Source organism: Suillus paluster (assembly GCF_016628075.1).
Source record: "Suillus paluster strain FC165 chromosome Unknown EDB91scaffold_81, whole genome shotgun sequence".
In the NCBI taxonomy this organism is placed as follows: Eukaryota; Fungi; Basidiomycota; class Agaricomycetes; order Boletales; family Suillaceae; genus Suillus; species Suillus paluster.
In genome coordinates this window covers 1-25,244 of record NW_024537641.1, presented here as the reverse complement: position 1 = coordinate 25,244, position 25,244 = coordinate 1, and the positions used below count along the sequence as shown (strand labels likewise).

Sequence of the window (25,244 nt, the reverse complement as noted above, 5' to 3'; positions counted from 1 at the left end):
AGGCGAATCGTGAATCTGTTGGTCGGAAAAGCTCAGTGCTCATTCGATTTACCTACCTACTTACATCATCTCCATTCACATTCATAATTATTTCTCTGGCATGTCTTATCAATGAGTTGACGAGGTACTTACTATATGTGGTGCCTGAGTTACATCAGTAGCGTAGTTAGCCAATGAAAATCATTTATTGTTTATTGTTTATTATAAGACAACTCATAATGTGAGAACCATAGCCTTTTAAGGCGCCATCTAAGATTAGTAGTACTCACGATAAAATTTAAACCAGTTGAACAAACTTATTAAAGCTTCAAAAAGCTCACTAAAGTCTTCAACAAACTCGCTAAAGTCTTCAACAAAATCGGCCTGAAAGCCACAAAGACACACGTCATACAGCAGCATCAGAGCAGACTTGGAAACAACACTTAGTCAAATTTTGAGGCATGTATCTACACAAAAATATATAGATGTAGCTAGGTATTTAATGAGCGAGAAAAAACGAAAAATAAATGCGTGATGGTGAGGTCAAAAATAGGGTGCGAGAGCAGGAGCAGCAGGAAAAGCAGGAGCGGAAGCAGCAGGAGGAGCAGAAGAAACAGGAGCAGTGGAAGGAGCAGAAGGAATGGGAGCAGGGGCAGGGGCAGAATGAACAGGAGCAGCGGCAGGGGCAGAAGGAACAGGAGCAGCGGCAGGAATGGGAGCAGCAGGTGCTAGCAGGCGAGGATCAATTTGCAGATCAGTGAATGGACGGCTAGGAGGAGCAATATGAGGGGGGCTGAGCCCTGGTGGCACCCCTGGTATGCATGGAGGGGCCATCGTAAATATATGGCGGTAATGGGGAGGAGAATGCTTCTTGATAGTCGGTAAATGGAGGAAATGCCATGCCTGACCTAAGTCCCTGCAACAAAAATCAGTGGTGAGAGGGGCAGAAAAATGACTCACATTTGCATCCTCAACCTCCAATCCAGCGCCATATTATCCCTCCCCACTATCCACCTGCAGGATTGTGCTGGGAAGGTGCAAGGGGAGGGCAAGATTTGAGATATGGAATGCACGGAGGTCTGAGGGACACAGATGCCAGCTGGCGCTAACTGTGGCAGAGATTTAAAACTCCGATATAAACTCCAACTAATCAGTTGGATATCCAGTGTACTGATAAGAAAATACCCCCCTCCCAAGTCACAGCCATGCCTCATCAGTCCACACGTACAGACCTCCTTCATACCATTGATCAGGCTTCATTGGCATTAGCCAACCCACAATATTTGAATATACTCCTAGACGACCAGGACACAGACTCTGACTCTGATACCAACTCAGACTCACTTGATACTTCAGATGGTGAAGATCTGACTTTCGCCTCCCCATCCCCCATATCCTCAATGTCCCCGATGTCCCCTATGTCCCCTGTGTCCCCAATGTCCCACCTTTTGGGCCTCAGTTCCAGCCACAGTGACACATCTGATGACTCTGATGACTCAGATGACTCGGATGATGTCGCTGTGCATTATGACTGGCTCCAGCACACTATTGCTGCTCTTTGCGATGAGGTTGAGAGGGCCCATATATTCCACAAGCCTGACCAGCCTCCTCCTCAAGCACCTCAGCTGCATATGCTGGTTCACCACGAGGAACACCGCCCTCATTTGTTTCGCCAGAAACTCCGTGTTAATCCAGAAATATTTGATGATATCCTTGACCAGATCTCCGATCATCCTATCTTCTGCAACCAGTCCAACAATCCTCAGCTCCCAGTCTCCATCCAGCTGGCCATTTTTCTAAATCATGCAGGCCACTATGGCAATGCCATTTCACTTGAGGATATCGCACAACGGGCGGGTGTAAGTGTCGGGTCAGTCATCAATTGCACTAACCATGTGATGGTCGCATTGCTCAAGGAGCATGATCAGTTTATCTTCTTCCCAGAAGATAACTCTGAGGATACTGAGCTGGCTCGGTGGTTTGCTGAGACATGAACCTGTCTGGAGTGGAGGGGTGGCTATCTAGCCATTGATGGCTCGACTATGGATCTTTTCACCAAACCTGCCTATTTTGGTGAGACATTTTACGATAGGAAATCCAAGTATTCCCTTGGCTGTCAGGTAATGTGTTTTTATTTATTTTTCATGGATAGTAATTTAATTTAATTCTAGGCAGTCATTATGCCCCATAACCTCATGATTGTGGACTATTCTCTTGGTCAACCTGGGAGTGTCCACGATGCATATGCATTTTGATCCACTCGCCTCTATGAAGAGCATGCCAACCTTCTCCCAGATGGTCACTGGGTTTGGGCAGACAGTGCATATCCACTGGAGCCATGGTGTATCCCCCCATTCAAGAAGCCTCACAATGGACGACTGACAAAGAACCAGAGGACATTTAACTATCACCTTTCTAAGGTATTTTTCATTTTTTGCTGTTTTTATTATTATTAATGAATTTAAAGATCCATGTACGTGTTGAGCACACATTTGCAGTCTTGAAAGGGTGGTTCCAGTCTCTCTGAGAGCTCTGCACCAATATTCAGACAGAGAAGGACTTGCAGGTTGCTGTGCATTGGATTAAGTGTTGTCTTATCCTGCACAACATGATCATCTGCTTCGAAACTCATTGTCGCAAGCAGGACGAAGACTATGATGAGTCTCTGGAGTGGGCTCATACAGAGGGTGAAGGTTTTGTCCCTCAAGAGATTGAGCATCCAGAGGGTAATGAAATAGTAGGTGACAGATCATATGAGGGAACCCCTGGCCAGGCTACTCGTGCAAGGCTCATGGATGAGCTCTTTGACAGCCCTAGATCAAGAGCACAACATAGGGAAGGATAGGCACCATGTTCACATTCACCAATAATACATGTAACATCAATCAAACAAGCACAACATAGGGAAGGATGGGCAACATGTTCACATTCACCAATAATACATGTACTACTAGTAGTACATCTTGTACAACACATGTAACATCAATCAAACAAGTACTTGCAGAAAAAAATGAAATTAATGAAGTCAGATAGCAACAGCAGTAAAAAAACACAACAGCAGAGAACAGCAATGATGATACATAGCAAGGGGAACAATAACAGCAAACATCTCAGGTATCTCCAGATGCAGAAGCTTTACCGCCGCCCTGCATCATCTGGTGAAATTGAATCTTCAGGCGCCACATTTCTGCCTCCTTGTCAAGCGCTAAGGCCTGGGCCTCATGCACATGGACATCCGTCTTGCAAAGGCGAATTTCAGCGTCCTTAGTCTCCTGCTCTCATTGATGGCTGGCAACAGCTTGCAGGGCCTCATGCGCACACACTTTGCAAAGGTACTCATATTTCTTCATCTCCCGATGGTAGTCCTTCTTCACGTTGAGCTTCGCAAGGAAGTGTTCGTGCTTGAAGCTATGGTGTGATGCAACATCTGATTGAAGACTCTCGATCCTGTCGTTGACCCTCTCGACTTGCTCCTGGATGTCCAATTTCGCTTTTTTCTTCTTCAACCCTGCACTCTTCGGTGTCAACAAGCTGCGAGTCATCCCCAGTGACGACGACACAATAGATGGTGGTCTGCATTGTGCATCGTGGCCGGAGGGCCCCTGAGTGCCGAACGCTGCACGGCTGTTGTAGAAAGGTGTTGCTGACTTCTGGGAAACTGCAAAAGGGGTGGGGGGGTCAGGAGGAGGAGATGGTGATGATGGGAGTTGTTGTTTCTTCCCAGCAACCTTCGGAGGTGTCATATACAGTGGCTCAAAAAACTGTCCGCATGTTTTCACATTTTTCACTATCTATGATATTGTGTGAGAATATACAAACATGTCAAGGACATGCTGGTACCACATTGTAGTACTACTTCAGGACTTCCAATTGAGCCTTATGATGTGGGAATCAGTCAAGATATGGTGGAGATATGAGGCTTACAAAATGATGACTCATGCGGACAGTTTTTTGACTCAAGTATTTTACAGTGATAATCAGGTATTCCAGTACATTGTGTGGCCTCCCCTTGGCTTTAATTACTGCCTCTATCCTTCTAGGCATACTCTTAAAACTATATCTAACTATATAAACCAGAATGTCTCATGTGTCATGGTCATAATCACCATGAATGCCATCTCCTCTGCTCAAAGGGATAATATCCTCTCTTTGTCCTATGCCGGCCTCTCTGCTCATCAAATGTCCTCTAGAACTGAAGTATGCAAGTCTACTGTGGCCAAGTGTATCAAAGAAAGCCATCTGGACAAGGAAAACTCTTGTGGAGGACGTCCACCTCTGCTAATAAGAGGGCCATCATCCAACATATCACTACAGGAAAGGCTAATAATGCCATCCAAGCCACCCATTATATCAATTCCACCATCACCACCACTGTCTCTTCACAAACTGTGAGGAATGTTCTCAAGGCAGCTCATCTCAAGGCAGTAACAAAGAAGAAATGCCTCTTCTCTCTATCAAACATAGACAGAGAAGACTACCTTTGGCTTGGCCCATCAAAACTGGACTGTAGAGGACTGGAAGCATGTTATATGATCAGATGAGACCAAAATCAATAGGATTGGGTCAGATGGAAAGGTATATGTGTGGAAAAAGAAGAGGGATTTTCTAACAGACAGAGAGGTTAGTGAGACTGTCAAATTTGGAGGAGGTTCTCTAATGGTATGGGGCTGTATGGGATGGAATGGTGTGGGTATGCTTGCTGAAGTTGAGGGGAGGATGGATGTTGAGCAGTATGTGGACATTCTAAATGACCACTTGCTGCCTAACATAGCTGAATCAAGGATTGATAAAAAAGACATCATTTCCCAACAGGATCATGATCCCAAGCACACATCTAGGACAGCCAGACAATGGTTTAAAGAACATAGTATCAATGTTCTTGACTCACCATCACAGTCCCCTGATGTCAATGTCATTGAACATCTCTGGGGAACACTCAAGAAGAAGCTTCAAGCCTATGAAACCCCCTCTAAAGGAGTATAGGAGCTATGGGAGAGTGTAGCAGTGGAATGGGCAAGGATTACAGCAGAATATTGCCAGAAATTGATTGAGAGTATGCCTAGAAGGATAGAGGCAGTAATTAAAGCCAAGGGAGGTCACACAATGTACTAGAATACCTGATTATCACTGTAAAATACTTGAGTCAAAAAACTGTCCACATGAGTCATCATTTTGTAAGCCTCATATCTCCACCATATCTTGATCAATTCCCACGCCATAGGGCTCAATTGGAGGCCCTGAAGTAGCTCTACAATGTGGTACCAGCATGTCCTTGATGTGTTTGTATATTCTCACACAATATCATAGATAGCGAAAAACGTGAAAACATGCGGACAGTTTTTTGAGCCACTGTACCTGATCCGACCGCTCCGATATTGATGTCCGCTCCACTTTCCGACCCCCTCCGCTTCATCCATCCTCCACTCCATCCAATCACAAGCCTGCATTCTGCCCTACGCTTCCGCTCAACCGCTCAACTGGTCCCCTTCCATAAACCTCTCCATTCAACTGGATCTCTTTCCCCTTTTAGATATATACTTTCCCCTTTGGTACATAGACCCTTACTTCCGGATCACCAGTAATTCCTATTACTGCTTGATCACTGATCCGACGCATACATATTGATATCCGCTCCGACTTATGTCTTCGCCTATGTAAAATACTTACAAACTATATCCTTGGTACATAGCTTTACTACATAGTTATCCTGATCACTGCCTCATACATAGAAGTATATAACATATCATGTATTTAGATATTTTCCTCAGTCTTAATATTACTTGTCTTCTCGCAGTTACCTCTTGTGATAATTCTCAGTAGGACCTTGCCTCCTCTGGACACAAGTCTCAACTTGTTGTCACCTCCGACCCTCCACTCCAACTTAGAGCCATGCTCTAAGTCTTTCCCTTATTACTCCGCCCCTATCAAATATCCTCTTTCACCCCTCCACATTGTCCTCCGCCTTTCCCGCCCCTACCAACATTCCCCTGCTCCTATCCACTCTCCGCATCACTCCCCGCCTTCTCCACTCCACTCCTAGTCGGCCCACCGTTAGTAGCTCTTACTCCCCGACCCTCAAAGCGGACCAAAGCGGACCATTCATCCTACTGTCGGACAACATCGGATCTGCTCCAAATTCGAGGCACATACTCAGCTAAGGGCGCAGCGCAAGAGCTGAAGCCAAGCCCCGACCCCTCTGCTTCCTGAGTTGGCATGGTACCTAACAGGAGGGCTGTTGAGGTCAAAAATAGGGCGCGGGGTATCGGTATCCATGTAGTCTTCATCCAAGTGGTCTAGCGCGTCGCCAAGAGGGGAACGGAAGGCAGAAGAATATAAATTGTCATCGTCAAGGTCAGGATCATGGTCCATGGTGATATCTGAGTCAGCATTGGGAGGTATGGGAGCAGCGGGGAAAGCAGGAGTGGGAGCAGCGGGAGCAGCGGGAGCAGCGGGAGCAGCGGGAGCAGCGGGAGCAGCAGAAGGAACGGGAGCAGCAGCGGCAAAATGAACGGGAGCAGCAGCAGGAATGGGGAGCAGTGGGTGCTAGCAGGCAAGGATCAATTCATGGATCAGTGAATGGATGGCTAGGAGGAGCAATATGAGGGGGGGGCTGAGCCCTGGTGGCACCCCTGGTATGCGCAGAGGGGCCAGCCCTGCCATGCGGACGCACTAGCCTGTACATGTCACCGGCGTGGTCAATGCCAGGCTTGGACGACGTAGTTTTTGCTGCAAAGGAGGAGTTTGAGTGCCAGATGGCGTCAAGTTCATTGTACCATGGAAATTTGCAACAGACTTCTTCTAAAAAATTGAATCAGTCAAACCTCTAAATGAATCAATAAGAACACTCACCTTGTAGGTTTTTAGCAGAGGCATCATCAAGAGGGACTACACCAGTGCCAGTTGCGCTAAACTTAGCCTTAAGGGGCTTGTATTTGTTTTTAAGACTAAGGGATTTTATCAGCGCATAGTACAAAAAAATAAATGCTACATACCTGGTGATACGGTTGTTGACAGAGTCACAAAATTTCTTATGACCATTTGCGTATTCAGACCCATATTTTGCGTGATGTTGGAAGATGACCTGGGCGATAACAGAACAGATTTGAGACTTGTCCTTTCCCGAGGGACGATCAGAAGAGTTTGAATCCAGAGATTTCTTGCCATCGGAGTAGAATAAGATATGACAGTCAGGAGGGTGTTCGGTGAGCCAGGTGACCAAGGCATCAGTGAGAGTGTTGTCACTCTGCCACTGAATCGTCATCTTGGGTTTGGGATCGGGGGGAGGTGGTTGTATCCTCGATATTGATGGCTCGGGATCCATCACTCTAGATCTGGAGCGCACTGGAGGGTTGCCTCCAAGTCGTGCAGAATGACGGAGGCATTGGCGAACAGCAGGCATATTCAGAACTCAGCCATGATGCCGGCCTGACTTCCAAACTTGCCACATGCGGCTGTGCTTGATTACAGCCTTTAGCAAGCTTTAGCGAGTTTGTTCAACTGTTTAAATTTTATCGTGAGTACTACTATTATCTCCATCACTCCAAAGCCTTAAAATACATCAGTAAATTCACACATTGCTTATTTCAGCACTTATCACTACTTTTCGTCACTTTTCAGCAATGGATCTACTTTTTTCTCTTAAACTGGCCACCACCAGCAAATCAAGTATCTCAAACTGCTAATAATATGTCAAATACATATTTCATTGTGATAGAATACAGTTTTCTCATGTGTAGCTGACTAGAGAGGGCATTTATGTCAAGAACTTATTAACAACTGTTGTGGTGTTTCTGCTGGACCACAACAGCTAATACTTATTCTCATGTTGTCAAACAGATTTCTAATGTATAAGAAACATTTTGGTGTACTTAAGTTGAAGGTGGAGGCTAGTTGAAGGAAAAAAAGTAGATCCATTGTTGAAAAGTGACGAAAAGTAGTGATAAGTGCTGAAATAAGCAATGTGTGAATTTACTGATGTACAGTGTGTGAAAATCGGTCCTTAAAATGTATTACAAGGCCTTGCAATGGTCCCTAGAAATTTCCGACAGAGTACAGCGCGAACCTCGTGAGAGGTAGAGTCACAGCAAAGAATTTGAGTGCACGTTGGATCAACACTGCAAGTCAATTTGAAAAGGCTATGAGAGAATACATGCGGGTTTAAAAATAAGCGGTAATCGTTCGCGAGAGGATAAAAGAGAGTGAAAGGTAAGAAGGTGCAATCACTCTAGAACGAGTACTAGACGTTGCGGAGGCGACTCCCACTAAACTCCCACAGTCCACACTGCACAGTGCTGGAAGCTTGCTTTATTTGAAGTACTTTCACAACTTTTCAGTTGTCTCTTGGCAATCTCATAACCGTAGCGCCCCGTGCGGTGGCAAAGCCCGCTGCCGTGTCCTGTTTATCGCTGGCTTGTTTTATCCCTCTTTTTTATTTGTCAAACTCAACCAGAATACATGTGCAGTATTACATTGTTTCCCGCCAACCCTCCTGGGCTGGCTCAGTTCTGAAGATATCATCTCGAAGGCGGCAAGTAGAATCATGCAATCGATTTCGCAAGGATAGTGCACCCTGGTGCCTACCTGGTAGACTCGATCCCTTGCCTCAAATACCTTGGTATGGCTGGGACTTAAGACGGGGTTTGAGAGGAGCGTGAAACTCAACGCTGGTCACATGAACCGCGTGAAAGAGCAAATGGTATGCATTGGGTTGCCGATCTTCATATACAACGTCTCAGGTTTTCCGCATCAGAGCGATGTGGACATCGGCCCTTCGTTCGCGAAATATATGCTAGAAAGTGGTCATCTCTATGATTTGTCAGAGGCTGTGATAGCCTCTCTTGCTAGGGGCTTTAAGAAAGGGGGCAAGCATCCGGGTCGGACGGGCACAACACCAATCACTCTGAAGTGACTCGGACAAATTGGCTCTGGTAGAATTCATGTGGGACGTTTTTAATGTTATTCAAGAGTGTGGTCGAAGTAGCATGGAAGTTGTGCAGAAGTAAGCGTATTGATGAACTCCGCAACGAACTGCATATCATACGATCAACAACTGTACTAAGGCGAAAGCAGAAACACAACTCACTGTCGCGACATGTTCAATCTGCCAAGCTCATCGGGAGAGGGTTACTCGCAGGAGTAGTAAACTCCCTGGGCATCCTGACGCTGTTGGTACAAGGCACAAAGGGTGAGTCGTGGGGTTGAATCCCGGATCAAAACGATCGACTCACAGCCGTACAAGTGGTACCTTCGCAGCACTTTTCACCTTCCATCGCCCCGGACCCGCGGCAAGTCCCGTCTCTATCTATGCATAACGTTGCACCAACAGACATAGATGTTGTCAAAGCAGTAGCAACAGCGAGGAGGAATGAGAAACGCATGGCTTGTGCTAGGTAAAATGAAACGCGTCAAGGGGGATCTCGAATAATAGCTCTGATGCTGGCAGTATGAAGATGGCTTGCTTTTATGTCCTAGAAAATAGTATTTTTGTGAAGTATTCGGCAGTTCTATCAGGATTGTTGCGCCTAGCCGACTTCAGGCAGAGAGTATAGGCAGAATCACTGTAGGGTCGGCGGATAAACAATCCAGAGCATTTGAACTGTAAACGTGTGAGCTTTAACACAACCTATTACCTAGTAAGTAGGGATGGAGATGCACATTGCACATTGTAGGCAATGTCGAGAATACCGTCCGTTAATCGCGGTTGAAGTTGAATGTACATACGTGCAGAAGGCAAAGGTAGGATCTGAGACCTCGCGCTTTCGTGGCATATAGTTCTGGCGACGGAGAGAGGTCACCGGACGTGTCTGGCAACGTAGACCCTCTGTGGAGCCAATATTGAACCCCACCTGCCCTGAACCCACGCATAGACGTCAAGAAGTGTCCTATGAAATCAAAGGATATATCCTTAGAACTGGGGAGAGGACATCAATATTTTCCCGAACTACGACAGGGAAGACTGATAATCCGGCCGTCAGCAGTGGAGAAGAGCAGTACTTACTTAACTGTTGTCATTTATAAAATGAGAAGGTACACAAGACAATCGGGAATCAGCTGAATGCGTAACGGCAATGAATGGGTTTCTTCTTCCACCCATCCACCCACTCCCACCTCCAGATCCATTACAGGCACGGATGTATGGATGCACAGATAGCCTGTCTGTCGAGCTGTACGCCAGGGTTCCGTTCCACAATCTATTCGTGCATGGCTATGACCCTCCACCTGAAGGAATCTCAACCGCGCAGTGGCATAGTCTTGATCGATGTGACTCTTCGTACTCCCTCATTTATTTGTGACGGACCATGGTGAGAAAGGTGAGGGTAAACGAAGGTGGTGTGCAACGACAAAGGCGGCGGGATGGCAGGCATTAAGTAATGTTAATGACAGTAAGACGGCGAGCCGACCATTCTCGACCTAGTCTCCCTCAGCCAAACCAGTAGAAGTAAGACAGTCGTTCTTAATTATGAGTTTCCATAGGCTATGTGGTCGGAACACAGGCTTATCTGCGACGAAAACCGTGTACATGCTTTATGTCATAGTGGGTTCTGTATGTCGAGTAACTTGCCAAGCACGCACCGATTTAGAATGAGGTATTCGGCGGAGTTATGTGGAACGAAATATCTATCTTTGCCCTCACGTCACGTCATCGTAGCACGATCTTCAATAGTAGTAGTTCGATTAGTAGGAGTTCAATAGCTGCTTCGCGATTTTCGGTAGGGAAGGGTGTCCTGGGATACAGTACCATGGTGTTGCATGAATCGACCCATAAAATATTTGCGGTATGCGATAGAATACATGCAAGTTGTGGTTGAGATGAGGGATCGCAGAAAGACAGAGAGGGCAAGTGTCCGGTGTAGCAGGGAGATCTGGCGTGGGTGTCGGAGGTCCTGGCGAAGTGGCCGGAGTCCTGGCTCGTAGTAGGTAGCCACCGCATGTCTGTAGTCCATCCTCGATAGATAGAGCCGCCGCCTCCCGCCTTAGAGGTTTGGCCTTGGGTTTCCCCTTGCAGTCCGTGTCCGTTACACCGGCCCGGACGGGCAAGTGAGTCCGAGTCGAATTGGCTGTCTTGAAGGTCAACATGATGGTCGTAGACTCGTAGAATCCTCGCTTCGCGTTGAAACTCGCAGCGGGGTTTGCTACAGTCCCATGTGCTTTGGAAGACCGGATTCTCTTACCACCCAAAAACCATCTTCGCGTCATGACCCCAGACTACGAATCTTGGTCAAAATAAGAACTCATCGCAGTGCGCACGTCTCGAGACGATTAAAAAGGACACCAAGTCAATTCCCTCCCAAACATCTAATTTTTAAAAAAAGCTGTTATATTTCTCACCCACCCGAAACGCAAGGTCGCGCGATCAAATTCTGTATATACAGTTCGACGCCTCTTCCTACGGTTGAGGATGCCTTGCTCAAGGCTTTGTTGACGCAAGGCTAGGCTAATTGATGAAAACGTTGGCTTGAATGGCTGTGGATGGAAGAAATGTGGAATGACAGATTGAGGAGTGAGCGCTGCTGGTCAGGTAGTTTCGGGTTCGAATTTAGTGCTTTCCCTACCGAATCTCCATTCAGTCCTCCCTCCAGCGCACAATCAGAAGTGGCATCATCACCATCCGAGGAGGTACTGAACGACCTAGCCACAGACGCAGTAGAAGACACCCCACACAACACCTCAGTTCCCTCCCGGTGATGTTCCGGATGCACTCCTCTACGTATCCATCCTAAACCGCACACTCGCCCAACGATCTGCATCCTCGCCTGGTTCCCAATTGCTCCGTCAGCTTCATCAGTAAACACAAACACTTACAAATACTTCTTCAGCTCTCACGGACTCATTCAATCAGGAGCAAACCTTCTCGTCGGCGAACACGACTTTCGCAACTTGTGTTAACTCGATCCTGGCAAAAATATCACAAACTTCCACCGTTGCGTCATGCGCGTATAGCATAGCTGCGTTTATTAAATTAAAGGACGGCACTCCTATTGCGCAGCCTAGCCATTCACAAACTGCGGTTGATAATGGTTCTGTCATTGGCAAGTCCATCTTGGACATATTCATTGCGGCTGTAAATATTTACACTTTGTTTCAGAACCTGAGTCTGAGCCCGAAGTTATTCATGTTTCGACGAAGCGGAATTCACTTCGACAGAACAAGCTACGTCTTGTCCAGATAGTACGCATAAACTTTCAGCGACACAACGGTCATATCATGACGCGCGCTACCGAATCTGAAGTGTAATGGGTGTAATCACTATAGCAGGATGGATCGACAAGTACGGTCCTCTGTCACCATTCAGTTAGGACTTGTGAACATGTTGTTATTGGACGTTAAAAAGTCAGTCCCTCCACACAGAGTTGTCATATCCAGGTTCAACATTCTGTTGCAGGCCGCGGTAGATATCATGGAGAACCAGGGCAAATCGCTAGCTGATCGTCCACGCATGGTTGCTACTGGAGATATTTTAAGCGGTGAATTCAACATCGCCTTTGCACCTGTGAGGAAAGGTTTCGTTGAGTTCACTATAATTCTCCTCTCCCATTCATTTTAACAGGTGCAGAGCACTTCATGCGCATCTACAGCCTAAAGCAGCTGAGGCTTATCAGCCCCTGCAGATATACGCGAAGAACGTTGTCCTTGACATCCTTGATGTCCTGTCCCATACAACTTGGAGAACCATGTGATCACGTAAGCATTTTCGCATGTGGTAGTACATTGTTCACAGGTGTTTTGAAGTTATGCTGCGACGACAATTACAAGAGTTTCATGCGAGAAGAACACGTCCACGTCTGCAACTGATCCCGAAGTCATCGAAGTTAATCAACCCGTCAGAATGATTGGTGCAATCCTACGTCCTGGTGCTCAATTGGTGGATTCGATCCCTTGGCTCAGATACCTTCCTTGGTATAGCCAGGACTTAAGATGGTGGTTTGAACATGAAGCTCGACGGTGGTCACATGAACCGCGTAAAGGAGCAAATGGTATACATTGCTTTGCCAATCTTCATATACAACATCTCATTTGTTCCGCAGCAGAGCAACGTGGACATCGGCCCTGCGCTCGCGAAATATATGCTAGAAAGTGTTCACCTCTATGGTTTGTCAGAGACTGAGAGGGCCTTCCTTGCCACTGCCTTTTTGGAAGTGGATCCACTATGGTGAGGTGTTGTTCTGTTGTCTCCGGAGATATGCGGCTCATATCAGGGCCAGACTTCTGCGACAATATGCACGGTGTTCATGGCTGCTGCGTGTTTCCCCCAGGAGCATGCAAAAGTTCAGGCCGAGCTCGATGCAGTCGTCAGAAGACACCGAGGTAGCTCGATTCCCTAGCTACGCTCGTTTCTCTCTCTTCCCCAGTCTCTTATACTCGACTGGGGGTAAGTCATACCTTAGTATACCTAACACGCTCCTTACTGATGTACTATAGAACTCATACGAGTTCTCTCTCTTTAGACGCTTACCGTATTTTAGACCCGTGGCTTCTGGTAGTGGAGATTTTCGTTGTGGTTTCATATCTGAAGTTTACAATGTTTACACTGCAGGATTGTTTCACTGAACAACCAAAGAAGTGATTTGGGCAAATAATATATGCTGTACAAATGATGGTCAGGCATCAGGAGAACCATATTCCAGCTGGGACTATAGTGTTTGACGACAACCATTGGTAAGCATTGTACTCCAAGTCACGAAGGGCATGATGATCATTGCCTTAGGTTCATCTCTCGAAATCCAGAAGTCTACCCTGGGCCTTACGCGTTCAAACATCAACATTAAATTGACAAGGTCACCTGGCAGACAATTTGAAGTTCTTTATCTATGGGCTTGGTCTACATTGTCGCTACATTTCCAACACTGATATTAGGGACGCTCAAAGTTCGGGGGCGCACAGGTCGCCCACGCCCACCGCCCACGCCCATGACCCCACCACCCTACCCAAAATGTACTTTGTATATTACATAATATTAAACTTGTGAAAAATAAACACTTTACACTTTGTCATTGTTATCGTTGCTGTCGTCGTGCTTCGTGATGCGGAAGAAGAACACCGGAGTCGCGATTCCCGAAATTGAATGGACAGCTGATGTGATCTGGCAATTGCTAACCCAAATAGAGTTGTCAGAAAACAGAGTCGTGCTGCTGGGGAAGCGCAAGAAGGGCGAGGTAAGTAAGTCCAAATGGCACAATGGTATGAGACTGATGATGACTTGCAGAGAACATCGGGCGACAGCAAAGTCACCATTTACCAGCGCATGGGGGCCGCGATATTCCCACAGTTACATAGCTTGAATGCTGTTGCAGTTGGAGAACGTGTCAAACGGAAATATGAGCAGTAAGTCTGCCACATATTTCGTTTCCTCAAACTCATACAGTTCTTACAGCCTGACAAAGGAATACAAAGAGCTGGCTCGCTGGCTTTGGACAACAGGTGAAGGCATCCAAGCTGATACAGATGGCAATCTGTCCGATGGTGACAATGAATATTTCAAGTGTTATGTTCCTGCTTCTGGACCAAACGAGACAACTACTTCGAGGGCACAGTCCATTTGGGGTATGTACCTTACATTACTGTGCATTGTCTCTGAGTATCGCTCTGTAAATAACTCCACTCCACCCACCAAGATCCCTGCATGGCGGGCAATGTCCTCTAGTGACCCGCCATTTCCGTAGTGTCCCATCTGATAGAGTGTGACGGCAAGCTGAGTCTGGATGGGTGTTTGAGAATTGTGTGAATTATTATAGAATGCAGGATGGTCTTCGATTAAATCAAGTAACACCTCGAAAACCGTAGGGGAAATTCGAAGCATGTTGGTAAAGCAGTCGTGGTCAGATGGACTTTTGGCATATTCCCAAGCAAGGTGTAAACTACCCGCTTTTGTGGCAATGGGGGATCGTCCTTGTAGGTAGCAAGTTTGCCGGATCGCGAGAATGCAAGATATGTCACAGTGCAGCTGCTGTGCTGCTTCTTCTACAGTCTCTGCAGGGTGAAATAAGATACAAAGGACAATAAGGATGAGGTATGAGCACAGGTATTGCTCGTGCAATGTGTGACGAGCCATCTGTGATATGTTTATTGTACAAGCCTTCAATGACTACCTTAGCATTGTATTATATAATACAGATATGTACAAAACGGGATGGTGTTGCTGTGCGGGGGGTCGTAGGCGTGGGCGGTGGGTGTGGGCGACATGTGCGCCCCCGAACTTTGAGCGTCCCTATTCTTTTTTCGACTTTGCACTACTTCCCAACTGTGGGATATAGTGGGCAAAAAGGGATTTCCTAGCTGATGCGCTACCAGTCACCACCATCTGCCTCAGACCTCTCCACCACTAGCGACCACGTTGGGCTTACCATCTGGCCCCTGGTGAAAAATGGACATTGCGCAGAGCATTCGAGAAGGTTACAAAAACATTGAGCAAAGAGTTGTAACGAATCTAACGATTGCAAAAGTTGTACAGATGCAAGCTTATTTTGCAAGCACTTCCTTAAATGCTGTGTTTCGGCAAAGCTTCACTGCAACCGCATCTGATGCAGATGTACTGCTTCTCACTCCGCGTGGTACATGCAGAGTTAGCCTGCACTTCTTTGCGCAACCCTTACCATAGTACTACGACCTTGACATCAAATTTTCGTATTGAGGGTAAGAAGAAAATGAGGTTGTAGATGTCATTTATATCGTGAGTTTGAGACGTTCCAGATCTACTGATTCGCGTTCATCAAGTGGCTCAGGACGATCAGTATCCGGCAGAAGATTCATGATGAAGTTTGAGTGTCCTCGACTCTAGCCCCTTCTTCCTTCTAAGCGATCTTCAAGGACATGTACGTACACGTGCTACTTCGATATCAGGCTGTTTTCTTGTGCATTCATGCAAAAATGTACACCAGTCAGGTAACATGGGTGTCGTTTATCAATACCACAGAATTCATACTGGAGGTTTTCTAATGTTATTCAAGAGTCTGGTCGAGGCAGCAGGGAAATTTGTACAGAAGTAAGCATATTGATTAACTCCGCAACGAACTGCATATCGTGTGATCAACCAATGTATCAACGCAAAAGAAGAAACACAACCCACTGTCACGACATGCCCAGCATGTCAAGCTCATCGGGAGAGGGTTATTGGCAGTACTTGGTGAGGTGGGGGGGAGACTCAGGCGATTGGTACTTAATGCACAAAGGATGAGTCATGAGGTCGAATCCCGGATGCAAAGTGAACGACTCATACTTACAGTCGGCTTACAAGTGAAACCTTTGCAGCATGCTTGGCCGCTTGGCACCGTGGGACCGTTGCAAATCACATAAGGAGATATGCATGCACTGACAGACATAGATGTTGTCAAAGCTGCAACAACATGGAGGAAGAATGAGAAACGCATGGCTTGTGCTATGTAATAGGGGATGCATCAATGGGAATATCAAATAATAGCTCTGGTAGAGAGACAGCTTGCTTTTATGTCCTAGGAAATAGTTTTTTTGCGAAACACTCAGCAGAATGGTTGTGGCTGGTGGACTTGAGGGAGAGAGTATATGCAGAACCACGGGGTTGGCGAATAAACAATCCAGAATGTGTGAACTGTGTACGTGAGCTTTACCAGTGTACGGCAAAGGTGAAATCTGAGAGTGCACATTAATAAAGGGTGATCGGTGACGAGTGGCGTTTCTTCCACTAATGATGTCCAAGCAGAACAGAGTGGGCTTTGTCGCCGTGATGAAGTTTGTATCAAACGTAAACCGGGCCTACAATGATCCATTGAGCAAGTCCCTGGGCAGCAACAGGCGGCATGCATGTTATGCAAACCATGCGATGAGTGGGCGCGGTAAACTGGGTAGACAATATGATATTACTTACAATGCCAGGGTCTAGTGGACATATCATACATTTTTTCCCTCTTTCTCTCGTTACTTACTGCACGATAGCACACAAACTTTGCGAATTGGACACGCCATGTGATGAGTCTGCGCAGACCGCTGTCCGATTACCTCGCCTTACTTACTTACTCATTGTCGTGCCCGTCGTCTGGCTCGCCACCACCGCCAGCATGGGTCAGTGCATCATCACCCACCCCTTGCCTGTCACCATCATCTGCCTCTCCACCACTAGCGCCAAGTTGCGCCTGCCATCTGCCCTTAGTGAAAATTGGACATTGCCAGGGCGTGTCGGGGTGTGCGAGAATATGGCAAAAACATCGTGCAGACGCTGAGCACTTCCGTGAAGGCTGCGTTCCAGCAAGTGGCAAGGCTTCGTTGCAACCGTGTCTGCTGTAAATGTACTGCCAGTGCGTCCTACTCCGCACGGTACATGCAAGCAACCTCTTCGACCAACTAACTTGTATCGCACCGGCGTTGTGTCAAGCTGCCTCGTGAACGTTTGACATTAGTCTCTGGCCTACCATTACAAAATTAAGAATGCAGGGGGCTATAAAACCGAAGTTTATGAGAACAATGGATGGAGGATGCTAGTGAGCTTTCTTGTTCATTCATGCAAAAACATACGCAAGTCGAGTAACATGAGCGTCTTTTATCAATACCACAGAATTAATGCGGGTGTTATTCAAGACCTTGGTTGAGGCAGCAGTACAGATGTAACCTGAAGCGTGTTAATTAACTCCGCAATGAACTGCATATCGTGCAATTATTCACTGTACAAACGCGAAAGCAGAAACACGACTCACTGTCGTGGCATGCTCAATCTATGCAGTACTTCATCGTGTTGCCATTCTGAAGCCAAGGCTGTTGATACAAGATGCAAAGGATGAGTTATGAAGTTGAATCCCGGATGCAAAGCGAACGACTCATACTCACAACGAACTCACAAGCGAGACCTTTGCAGCATTTTGCGCCTTCTGGCACGTAAGGGCCAGTGCAAGCCCGTAATATATCAAGGCATGATTCAGAATCTGCACTACTAGCAGCAGATATAGATGTTGTCAAAGCTGCAACAATGGCAAGGATGAATGAGAAATGCATGGCTTGCGCTAGTTGATATGGGCATTGGCAATGGGGATCTCTAAATAATAGCTCCGATACTGGCGCTATGAAGACGGCTTGCTTTTATGTCCTAGAGGCAGAACCACTGCTGAGGGTCGGCGGATCAACAAGCCAGAACATGTGAACTGTAAGCATGTGAACTTTAACACGACCTAGTACCAAGTAAGTGGTGATGGAGATTGGATGGAGATGCCACTGGCGTGGCTATAGTTTTACGCGACTGTGACGTGGCACTGACAATACACAAACGCGACCACTGCGATGCGTGTGGAAGGTGTGACGCACACAATGTCTCAAATGTTTAGCCAACATTGTTGGAGTCAGACGAGAACAGTCATGGTACGAGCGCAGAACCCCACGCTGATTACATAAAACCTTAAAAATGCTTAACGGGAAACTGGACGGTAGAATACATTAGCGGTCAGTCCAGATCATAAAGATTACCCTTCCTCCAATCTCACTCGTTACTAGTCTTATAAACACACGCAGTGCAAGCAAAATATGGGCGAAATATGTCAGTAGAGGGCAGGAAAATGCATCAGTCGAAGGGCAGGAGGATGCATCAGTGAAGGACAGGAGGGATGCATCATATCATACAAGGTACTACTGGAGGGGGCATGCATCACACATGCATCAAATGACGTTAGAACTGTAGCATTGTTGCATCAAAATAGTGTTACAATTATAAGGATTAATGCATAAATATGACAGGAATCCAAAGCCCATCTTCGCATAATGACCCCAACCTACGAATCCTGGTCAAAGGAAGACCCCGTCGCGCTTCTCAAACAGTTAGAAATGACCAAAAAGGATGTGACAAATGGACTGGCCAGCACTGCGGTCTCGAAGAGGAGGAAGACCTGTGTTGTTGTGCTGGTTCTGCTATGTCGTTGCTACACTGTATATAATATTATACGTATGTCTGCTGTCGTGACCCCTGGCACCTCTGGGCTTCTGCCACCTCTCGCTTTGCTCTTGACTCTGCTCTCCCCGCTTCTCCTGCTCCTTCCTGATCTGATCTACTGCATGTCCTGCCGGCATCAGGAAAAACTATATCTCTATATAGAGGACCATCCTCTATATAGCCCCGATAGCACACCACAGCTCTATACAGTCTATGGCAAGCTATCACAGCACTATAGACCAGTATAGACATCATGAAAGTCTATATATTACCATAAAGTTTGGTAAGTGTATTTAGAAGTAAAACATTTCAACAACTATAGACCCCAGTAGACCGTGGGAACTTTTTTCGATGAAAACCAAAGTTGTAGTCCTTGTCAAGGACGTCAAAGTTAGTCCTTGTCAAGGGAAGTCTATCCATAGTCTAATGACTTCAATAGGTCAATATCTTAGTGAGTTATAAGGAAAATACTTGGAATTGAAGGGTTCAAAAGTGTTAAGGTACACCTTATTTATGTAAGCAAAAATGCGAAAATTCACCTTATGTGTATTCAAAATCCTAATGCTAACAGTCAATTTCATTGTCTTTTTCTTACTGTCATAATCCTAGTCCTATTAACCAAAAACTCGAAAATTCACCAAGTCTTATGTTGTGGCTTTGTTTGGCACTGCTTATGTAACCAAAAATGCGGTCAACCAACAAGTCTTTTCCCATTCTTTCCTTCCCCCCCCACTGCCCCCTCATTAGATTATCTTCCATATTTTTCTTACAATTTTCGAGTTTTTGCCTCTCTTCTCTTCTTCTTGCTTCTCTATCCTTCTCTTGGTGTTGATGTTGTTGGTGCTGGTACTGGTGCTGGTGCTTTGAACTCTGGTAAGTCTCCCTCCATAATTTTCGCATTTTTGACTATTTGACTAATCTTTTTTCTAACCCTCTCCTTCTAGCTCTCTTCCCTCCTGCTCCTCCTCCCCCCAACTATTTTCGCATTTTTGACCATTTGGCAAGTCTTTTCTCTGACTCTCACTTCCTCCTGTCTGATCCTCTCCTTCTAGCTCCCTTCCCTCCTCTTCCCTCAAGAATTTTCGCAATTTTCACTATTTGGTAAGTCTTTCTTTTTTTTGTATTCATCTTTCCTCTCTGATTCTTCCTTCTAGTTCTCTTGCCTCTTCCTCCTGTAATTTTCGCATTTTTGCCTGTTTTGTAGTTATTAGTTTACATGTATTGTAGTAGTTGAAATATAATTTGGAATTTTCGCTTTTTTTTAATTTTGAGAACACTATCATGGCAACAAACAGCTATTAAGAGAAATTTTTGCTTTGTGTTTTGAGCTATAATAGCTACAATAGTTGTGGTATGTTCCACCCAGCTATAGCAACTTTAATAGAGCTATATAGCACTATACACTGGTGTAGTAAGCCTGCACAATTGGGCACTTGGCTATACGAGCTATAGGGCTATGGAGTCTGTATAGCAGTCTATAGCGCTATGGGTGGCTATATAGCCTTACCACATTTTCCTGATGGGAACACCCCGTTACACCAAGTCAATGTTAATTCCGTCCCCAACCTCAAAAAAACCATTACATTTCTCATTCCACCCAAAACACAAGATCACGATCAAGTTCTGTTACTCAGGGAAGAGTCTGGTTGAGGGAGCTGGGAAGTTTGTACAAAAGTAAGCATATTTATCAACTCCACAACAATATACTATCATGTAATCAACCACTGTGCCAATGTGAAAGCAGAAACACGACTCACTGTCGCGACATCCTTAGTCTACGGGATACAGAATGTGTCATCAGCAGGGGCACCAACATCATTAGGCTGTTGGTACAAGGCAATGATGGGGTTGAATTCTGGGTGCAAAGTGAATGGCTCATACTCACCGGCTGTTTACAAGTGAGACCTTTGCAGCACCCCCTGATGTTCTTATCTTTGTTGCAACTAACACCCCAAGGTAAGCATGCACTAACAGATATAGATATTGTCAAAGCAGCAACAATAACGAGGAGGAATGAGAAACGCATGGCTTGTGCTAGGTAAAATGAAACACGTCGAGGAGGATCTCAAATAATAGCTCTGATGCTGGCAGTAGGAAGATGGCTTGTTTTTATACCCTAGAAAATAGTATCTTTGTGAACTACTTGGCAGTTCTGTCAGAATGGTTGCACCTGGCAGACCTCTATAGGCAGAACCGCTGCAGGGTCCGAGCTTTCTTATATCATCAAGTCCAACATATCATGGCTGTGCTTTTCCTCGTCGAACCCACTCCAACACAAAACTGCCATTCTGACACTCACTACAAACTGAATCTGAAATCAAACTCGAGTCAGATGGGGGATGTACATAGCTTCGAAGGATTCACGACCATCACTCCCCAATACTGCAAAGCTGCCAGAATACGACCATGAGATGGAGCCAGAAACGTACCCTAATCCTAATAAAAGAATAATACAATGCCTTGATCTTCCGTTACTCACAGAGATATAGAGTCTTCATTCAAGACCCACCTTCCCACTTGCTTCTGGTCAGAGTCTTGTTGGACCTCTGATACTGGACAGAGATGAGGGTATTACAGTACCTGTGTCGATCGATTCCTATCTAAGAGAATACCCAAGAGAAGGCATCAGTTTCTTTTGGGATCTATATAAGCAAGGATGTGGTGGTTTTCTGGGTGATTACATGAGACTTGTCGGTCCAAACACATTCTTCTGTTGCTTTTAACTGATATTTTCACGTGCTTAAGGTAAAACCATCCAAGTGATCTTGTTTCTCTCCGCCTGAAGAAACACGGGGACGAATGCAATGTTGACAGGCATCAGACTCATGTTTCAAATCTGGACCTAAGAAAATGTTGCACCTTGCCACAGCAAACAAGACCTGACCCAGGTAGTTGGTGGAAAACGAAAGAAACGGAACTGAAAAAGGTATTCTGCTCTGGCATCATGGTCAGTCTTTTGGAAGAAGTGTTTGTGATTGTACGAGGAATGCCACCATCTCCTAGATTGTCAAGCAGTAATCTGAGCATTCGCTGACACCATCTGCTTGATGGAGTATTTGGGCTAAACTCTGCCTTGCTGGCAGTACCCAATGATATTGCTGATTGTCGGCTTGGGTTGATGCTTAGGTAGCATTAACAAAAAGGTCGACCGCACAATGGATGAGGTAATGACTCATGCGAGACCCGGTCGCCACAGAAATTACATTAGGCCTAGATTTGAGAATCTCTGGATAGTCTCCCCAAAACAGACCAAATAGAAGGAAAGCAGTCGTTCTTCTTTTCAAGGGCACCCTCAGTACTCACTTTATTATTTCCCCCTGTGAAATTTTTTCCTGTAGGACCGGACCTCAATTGAGGTGGGGGGTCTATTCCTAAGCATATTTAGAGTAGATATATCATATATTCAGCCTGGGAGACACACAGGATCCATCTACAGGAACAAAAATATACAATATTGTATGGTTGGCATTTTTGATGTTTTTTAGTACATTACACTTGCACACATGGTCCACCCTGCTCATTTATAATCAGTAGTACATGCATACATGTGTTCTACACTAAATATCAGCTAGATATAGCGCAAAAACATGAGATCTGATGTAGAGGGGGTATTTCTACTGATCAGAAGCCTACATGGTAGTCAAGCCTGTGATAAGTAATCAGAGACCTGTGATACCTCCAATATATATCCCTTATGATGTCCCTAAAGGCTTAGAAAGATCCGTGAAGAATTGATGTAATGACAAGCAAAATGACATATGTGTGAAAAGTGACAATTGAGATCTTTTTGCACAAAGTGACATTTATATATGATGCATGTCAAAGATTTCATTTAAAATATGTAGGATGGATTGTAAACTACCTAAGGAACCTATACTACCTACTGCCCTGAGGGTAAAGGGTGGAGGGAAGGGATGTAGTGTAAACATGAGTTGACTCAGCATTAAAGTCTGACTACTGCTCAACTGACCATTTTCGATGTTTTGGGTTTGTGGTGTTTCCCACACTCAATTTCATATCTATTTCACTTCCTCAGCACTCAATCATTGTTGGATTGTTCTATAAATTTATAAATATGATGCTGTATATACTCCAAATGTACTTCAGGTTTCTGATCATTAATATTTGATGTTTTGAAGGCATGGACCCCTTATCAGTAGAAATAGCAAGCATATACACTAGCTCACAACTCCAGCCTATTGTGACCTGATCTTGGTCATAAAAGCAAGTATATATGCTATGCTCATTATATATGAACAGGTTGGATCATAGATGCAATGGTAAGATACTGAAAAACATCAAAAATGTCAAAAGTGCAATTTTGTATGTGTTGTTCCTGTAGATGGATCCTGTGTGTCTCCCAGGCTGAATATATGATATATCTACTCTAAATATGCTTAGGAATAGACCCCCCACCTCAATTGAGGTCCGGTCCTACAGGAAAAAAATTCACAGGGGGTAAACCACCAGGAGAAGGGGGGCACACCATGCAACAGGGGATTATCCTATGGTCCTAGGCTCCTGATACATTGTTCATATTACTGAATAGGTGCTGGGAATCATTTTTCCAAGTCTATCCATCTACAAATAATTAAATGGGAACATATTTTGTGTTTTTCTGTATATGTGTTATATTTATTGATGTAGGACACTTCAGAGGGTCAAATAAAGTTGGGAATATCTTCATATATACTCATAAACATGTTCTGAATACCCTAGGACACTTCCTTGTCAAAGGGGCAAAAGTGCGAAAATGTTTTGTATCCTACATCATTTTGAAAGGGTCCTGGAGGAGGAGCAGGCACACAAATAGACAAAAAAAGCGGTCTATTATATTATATTATACATATATATACTAAAATACTACTTATATATGAAAGGGGAGCAATTGTGGTGTGGTGGTGAAGCTGCAGTGATATGGGGAGGGTGTGGGAACAATTGATATTGTGGAGATTCCCAAAATGGGCGATGTTTTTGGTGTTGTGGGGTAATTCCCACACTGTGTGGCTGAAAAATGCGAACATGTGATGTGTGGGAATAATGTGGGGAGACCTGACATGAGGAGGTGACCAAAATGGGATATGTTTTGTGAATAATGAATATATCTTGGAATGACAAACAGCTGAGTTTCAAAAATGCGAAAAATGCGGCTGTGTATCCAGCATATGGGATCCACCATGGGATACATCCAATGGATAATGGATAATCTTACTGAATGATGTATCCTAGTTCTAGGCTCATAGTCCAGTTTGGATGTATCAATATAGCATTATGGCCTCCAATCAAAACTTTCGAAGTCGTGCTATTGCGTTGGATGGATGGACCCATGATATTTTTGGTCACGATAGCTAGATACAGGAAAGTTGTATTTGACAATGGAAGCAAGAGGGCAAGCACTGAAGTGACTTCGAGCTCTCGAATTCTGTCTTGAACGCGACGGTCATAGACTCTTAGAATCTGTTTTAACGCAAACACACACTGTAACAGGGTGGTCTGGCAGGCAGGAGGTGCTGGGGTCCTGGCGCAGTGGCTGGAGTCCTGGTCATAGGCAGTCCTGCTGGATAGATAGAGCTGCCACCTCCTGCCTTAGAGGTTTGGCCTGGGTTTCCCCTAGCAGACCTTGCTGCAGGGGCTTGCTAGAAAATTAATGGTACCGTCATGACTCCAAGCCAAATCTCCAGGTCAACCATCAGAGAACCGGTGAGCAGATGATAAGGTTATTTAAAGCAATATATTGTAGAGCATCGCAACAATCTTCGTATATCTGTTGACCGTTCAGACATGGGAATATTTGGCATTGTCAAGGTAAGACAAATTTAACAACACACTAGCCTAGTAGAATTATTTGATTGGTGACCTTTTTCGTTTAGATGGATCCAAGAAAAAATGAGCGGGCACATGTTCATTAAATTAAATATGGACCGACGCTGCGAGGGTCAAGGAAGGAGGTTGCAATGGGCCAAAGTGAAAGATGTTTTAGCGACGTCCCCAGTGATGCAGATACATATTATTTAGTCTTCACGCAATATATTTTTGCTAGCTCAGGATGAATAGGACATGCATGTCACTTGATTGAGGGTAAAAAGTATGAGTTTGTGTTGCAACAAGGCCATAACAGCAGAGTTGTACATATTGCACGCATATTGGTCGACCATCACTCGAATAAATATATTTCACGCAGCACCAACAATGTTCCAATAGCTATTAGAGCAGGTATTACTTCTCAATAAACAGATTGACCGTCTTGATTGATTATTGGTTGCCCATCACTTGGAGTAGTACATTCCATGGAGGATAAACAGAGTTCCAAAATGCATTAGATCACATATTACTACTTGATGGAGGTCAGGTTGCAAAGAAACAGTAATAGCAGAGTTGTGTATAT

General features: G+C 45.2%; 6 protein-coding genes across 6 annotated transcripts; 3 read left to right on the top strand and 3 right to left on the bottom strand.

Moving 5' to 3' along the window:
- Window positions 1-522: 522 nt before the first annotated feature.
- Window positions 523-971, bottom strand: EDB91DRAFT_1253210 (uncharacterized protein; the record flags this gene model as incomplete). The annotated part of the gene is made up of 2 exons (XM_041323616.1): window positions 523-895; window positions 940-971. The coding sequence occupies 2 exons, from the start codon at window positions 969-971 to the stop codon at window positions 523-525; spliced, it is 405 nt and encodes a 134-aa protein (XP_041172424.1).
- Window positions 972-6,129: 5,158 nt separating this feature from the next.
- Window positions 6,130-7,378, bottom strand: EDB91DRAFT_1253207 (uncharacterized protein; the record flags this gene model as incomplete). Its single annotated transcript, XM_041323615.1, has 4 exons — window positions 6,130-6,522; window positions 6,650-6,777; window positions 6,829-6,923; window positions 6,972-7,378. The coding sequence occupies 4 exons, from the start codon at window positions 7,376-7,378 to the stop codon at window positions 6,130-6,132; spliced, it is 1,023 nt and encodes a 340-aa protein (XP_041172423.1).
- Window positions 7,379-12,358: 4,980 nt separating this feature from the next.
- On the top strand, window positions 12,359-13,283 carry EDB91DRAFT_1034130 (uncharacterized protein; the record flags this gene model as incomplete). The annotated part of the gene is made up of 5 exons (XM_041312768.1): window positions 12,359-12,489; window positions 12,527-12,652; window positions 12,709-12,924; window positions 13,010-13,115; window positions 13,158-13,283. Coding segments are annotated over 5 exons (705 nt in total), but the record flags the coding sequence as incomplete, so codon positions are not given.
- A 683-nt stretch (window positions 13,284-13,966) lies between these two features.
- On the top strand, window positions 13,967-14,519 carry EDB91DRAFT_1207594 (uncharacterized protein; the record flags this gene model as incomplete). Its single annotated transcript, XM_041320723.1, has 3 exons — window positions 13,967-14,132; window positions 14,183-14,301; window positions 14,351-14,519. Coding segments are annotated over exons 1-3 (420 nt in total), but the record flags the coding sequence as incomplete, so codon positions are not given.
- Window positions 14,520-16,687: 2,168 nt separating this feature from the next.
- Window positions 16,688-17,934, bottom strand: EDB91DRAFT_1085889 (uncharacterized protein; the record flags this gene model as incomplete). Its single annotated transcript, XM_041315962.1, has 6 exons — window positions 16,688-16,789; window positions 16,875-16,923; window positions 16,966-17,088; window positions 17,306-17,353; window positions 17,640-17,697; window positions 17,781-17,934. The coding sequence occupies 6 exons, from the start codon at window positions 17,932-17,934 to the stop codon at window positions 16,688-16,690; spliced, it is 534 nt and encodes a 177-aa protein (XP_041172420.1).
- Window positions 17,935-18,690: 756 nt separating this feature from the next.
- On the top strand, window positions 18,691-20,117 carry EDB91DRAFT_1339111 (uncharacterized protein; the record flags this gene model as incomplete). Its single annotated transcript, XM_041325653.1, has 7 exons — window positions 18,691-18,855; window positions 19,070-19,142; window positions 19,182-19,310; window positions 19,640-19,732; window positions 19,804-19,960; window positions 20,014-20,033; window positions 20,064-20,117. 7 exons carry the CDS (start codon window positions 18,691-18,693, stop codon window positions 20,084-20,086), a joined length of 660 nt encoding a protein of 219 aa, XP_041172419.1. The 3' UTR covers window positions 20,087-20,117.
- Window positions 20,118-25,244: the final 5,127 nt, after the last annotated feature.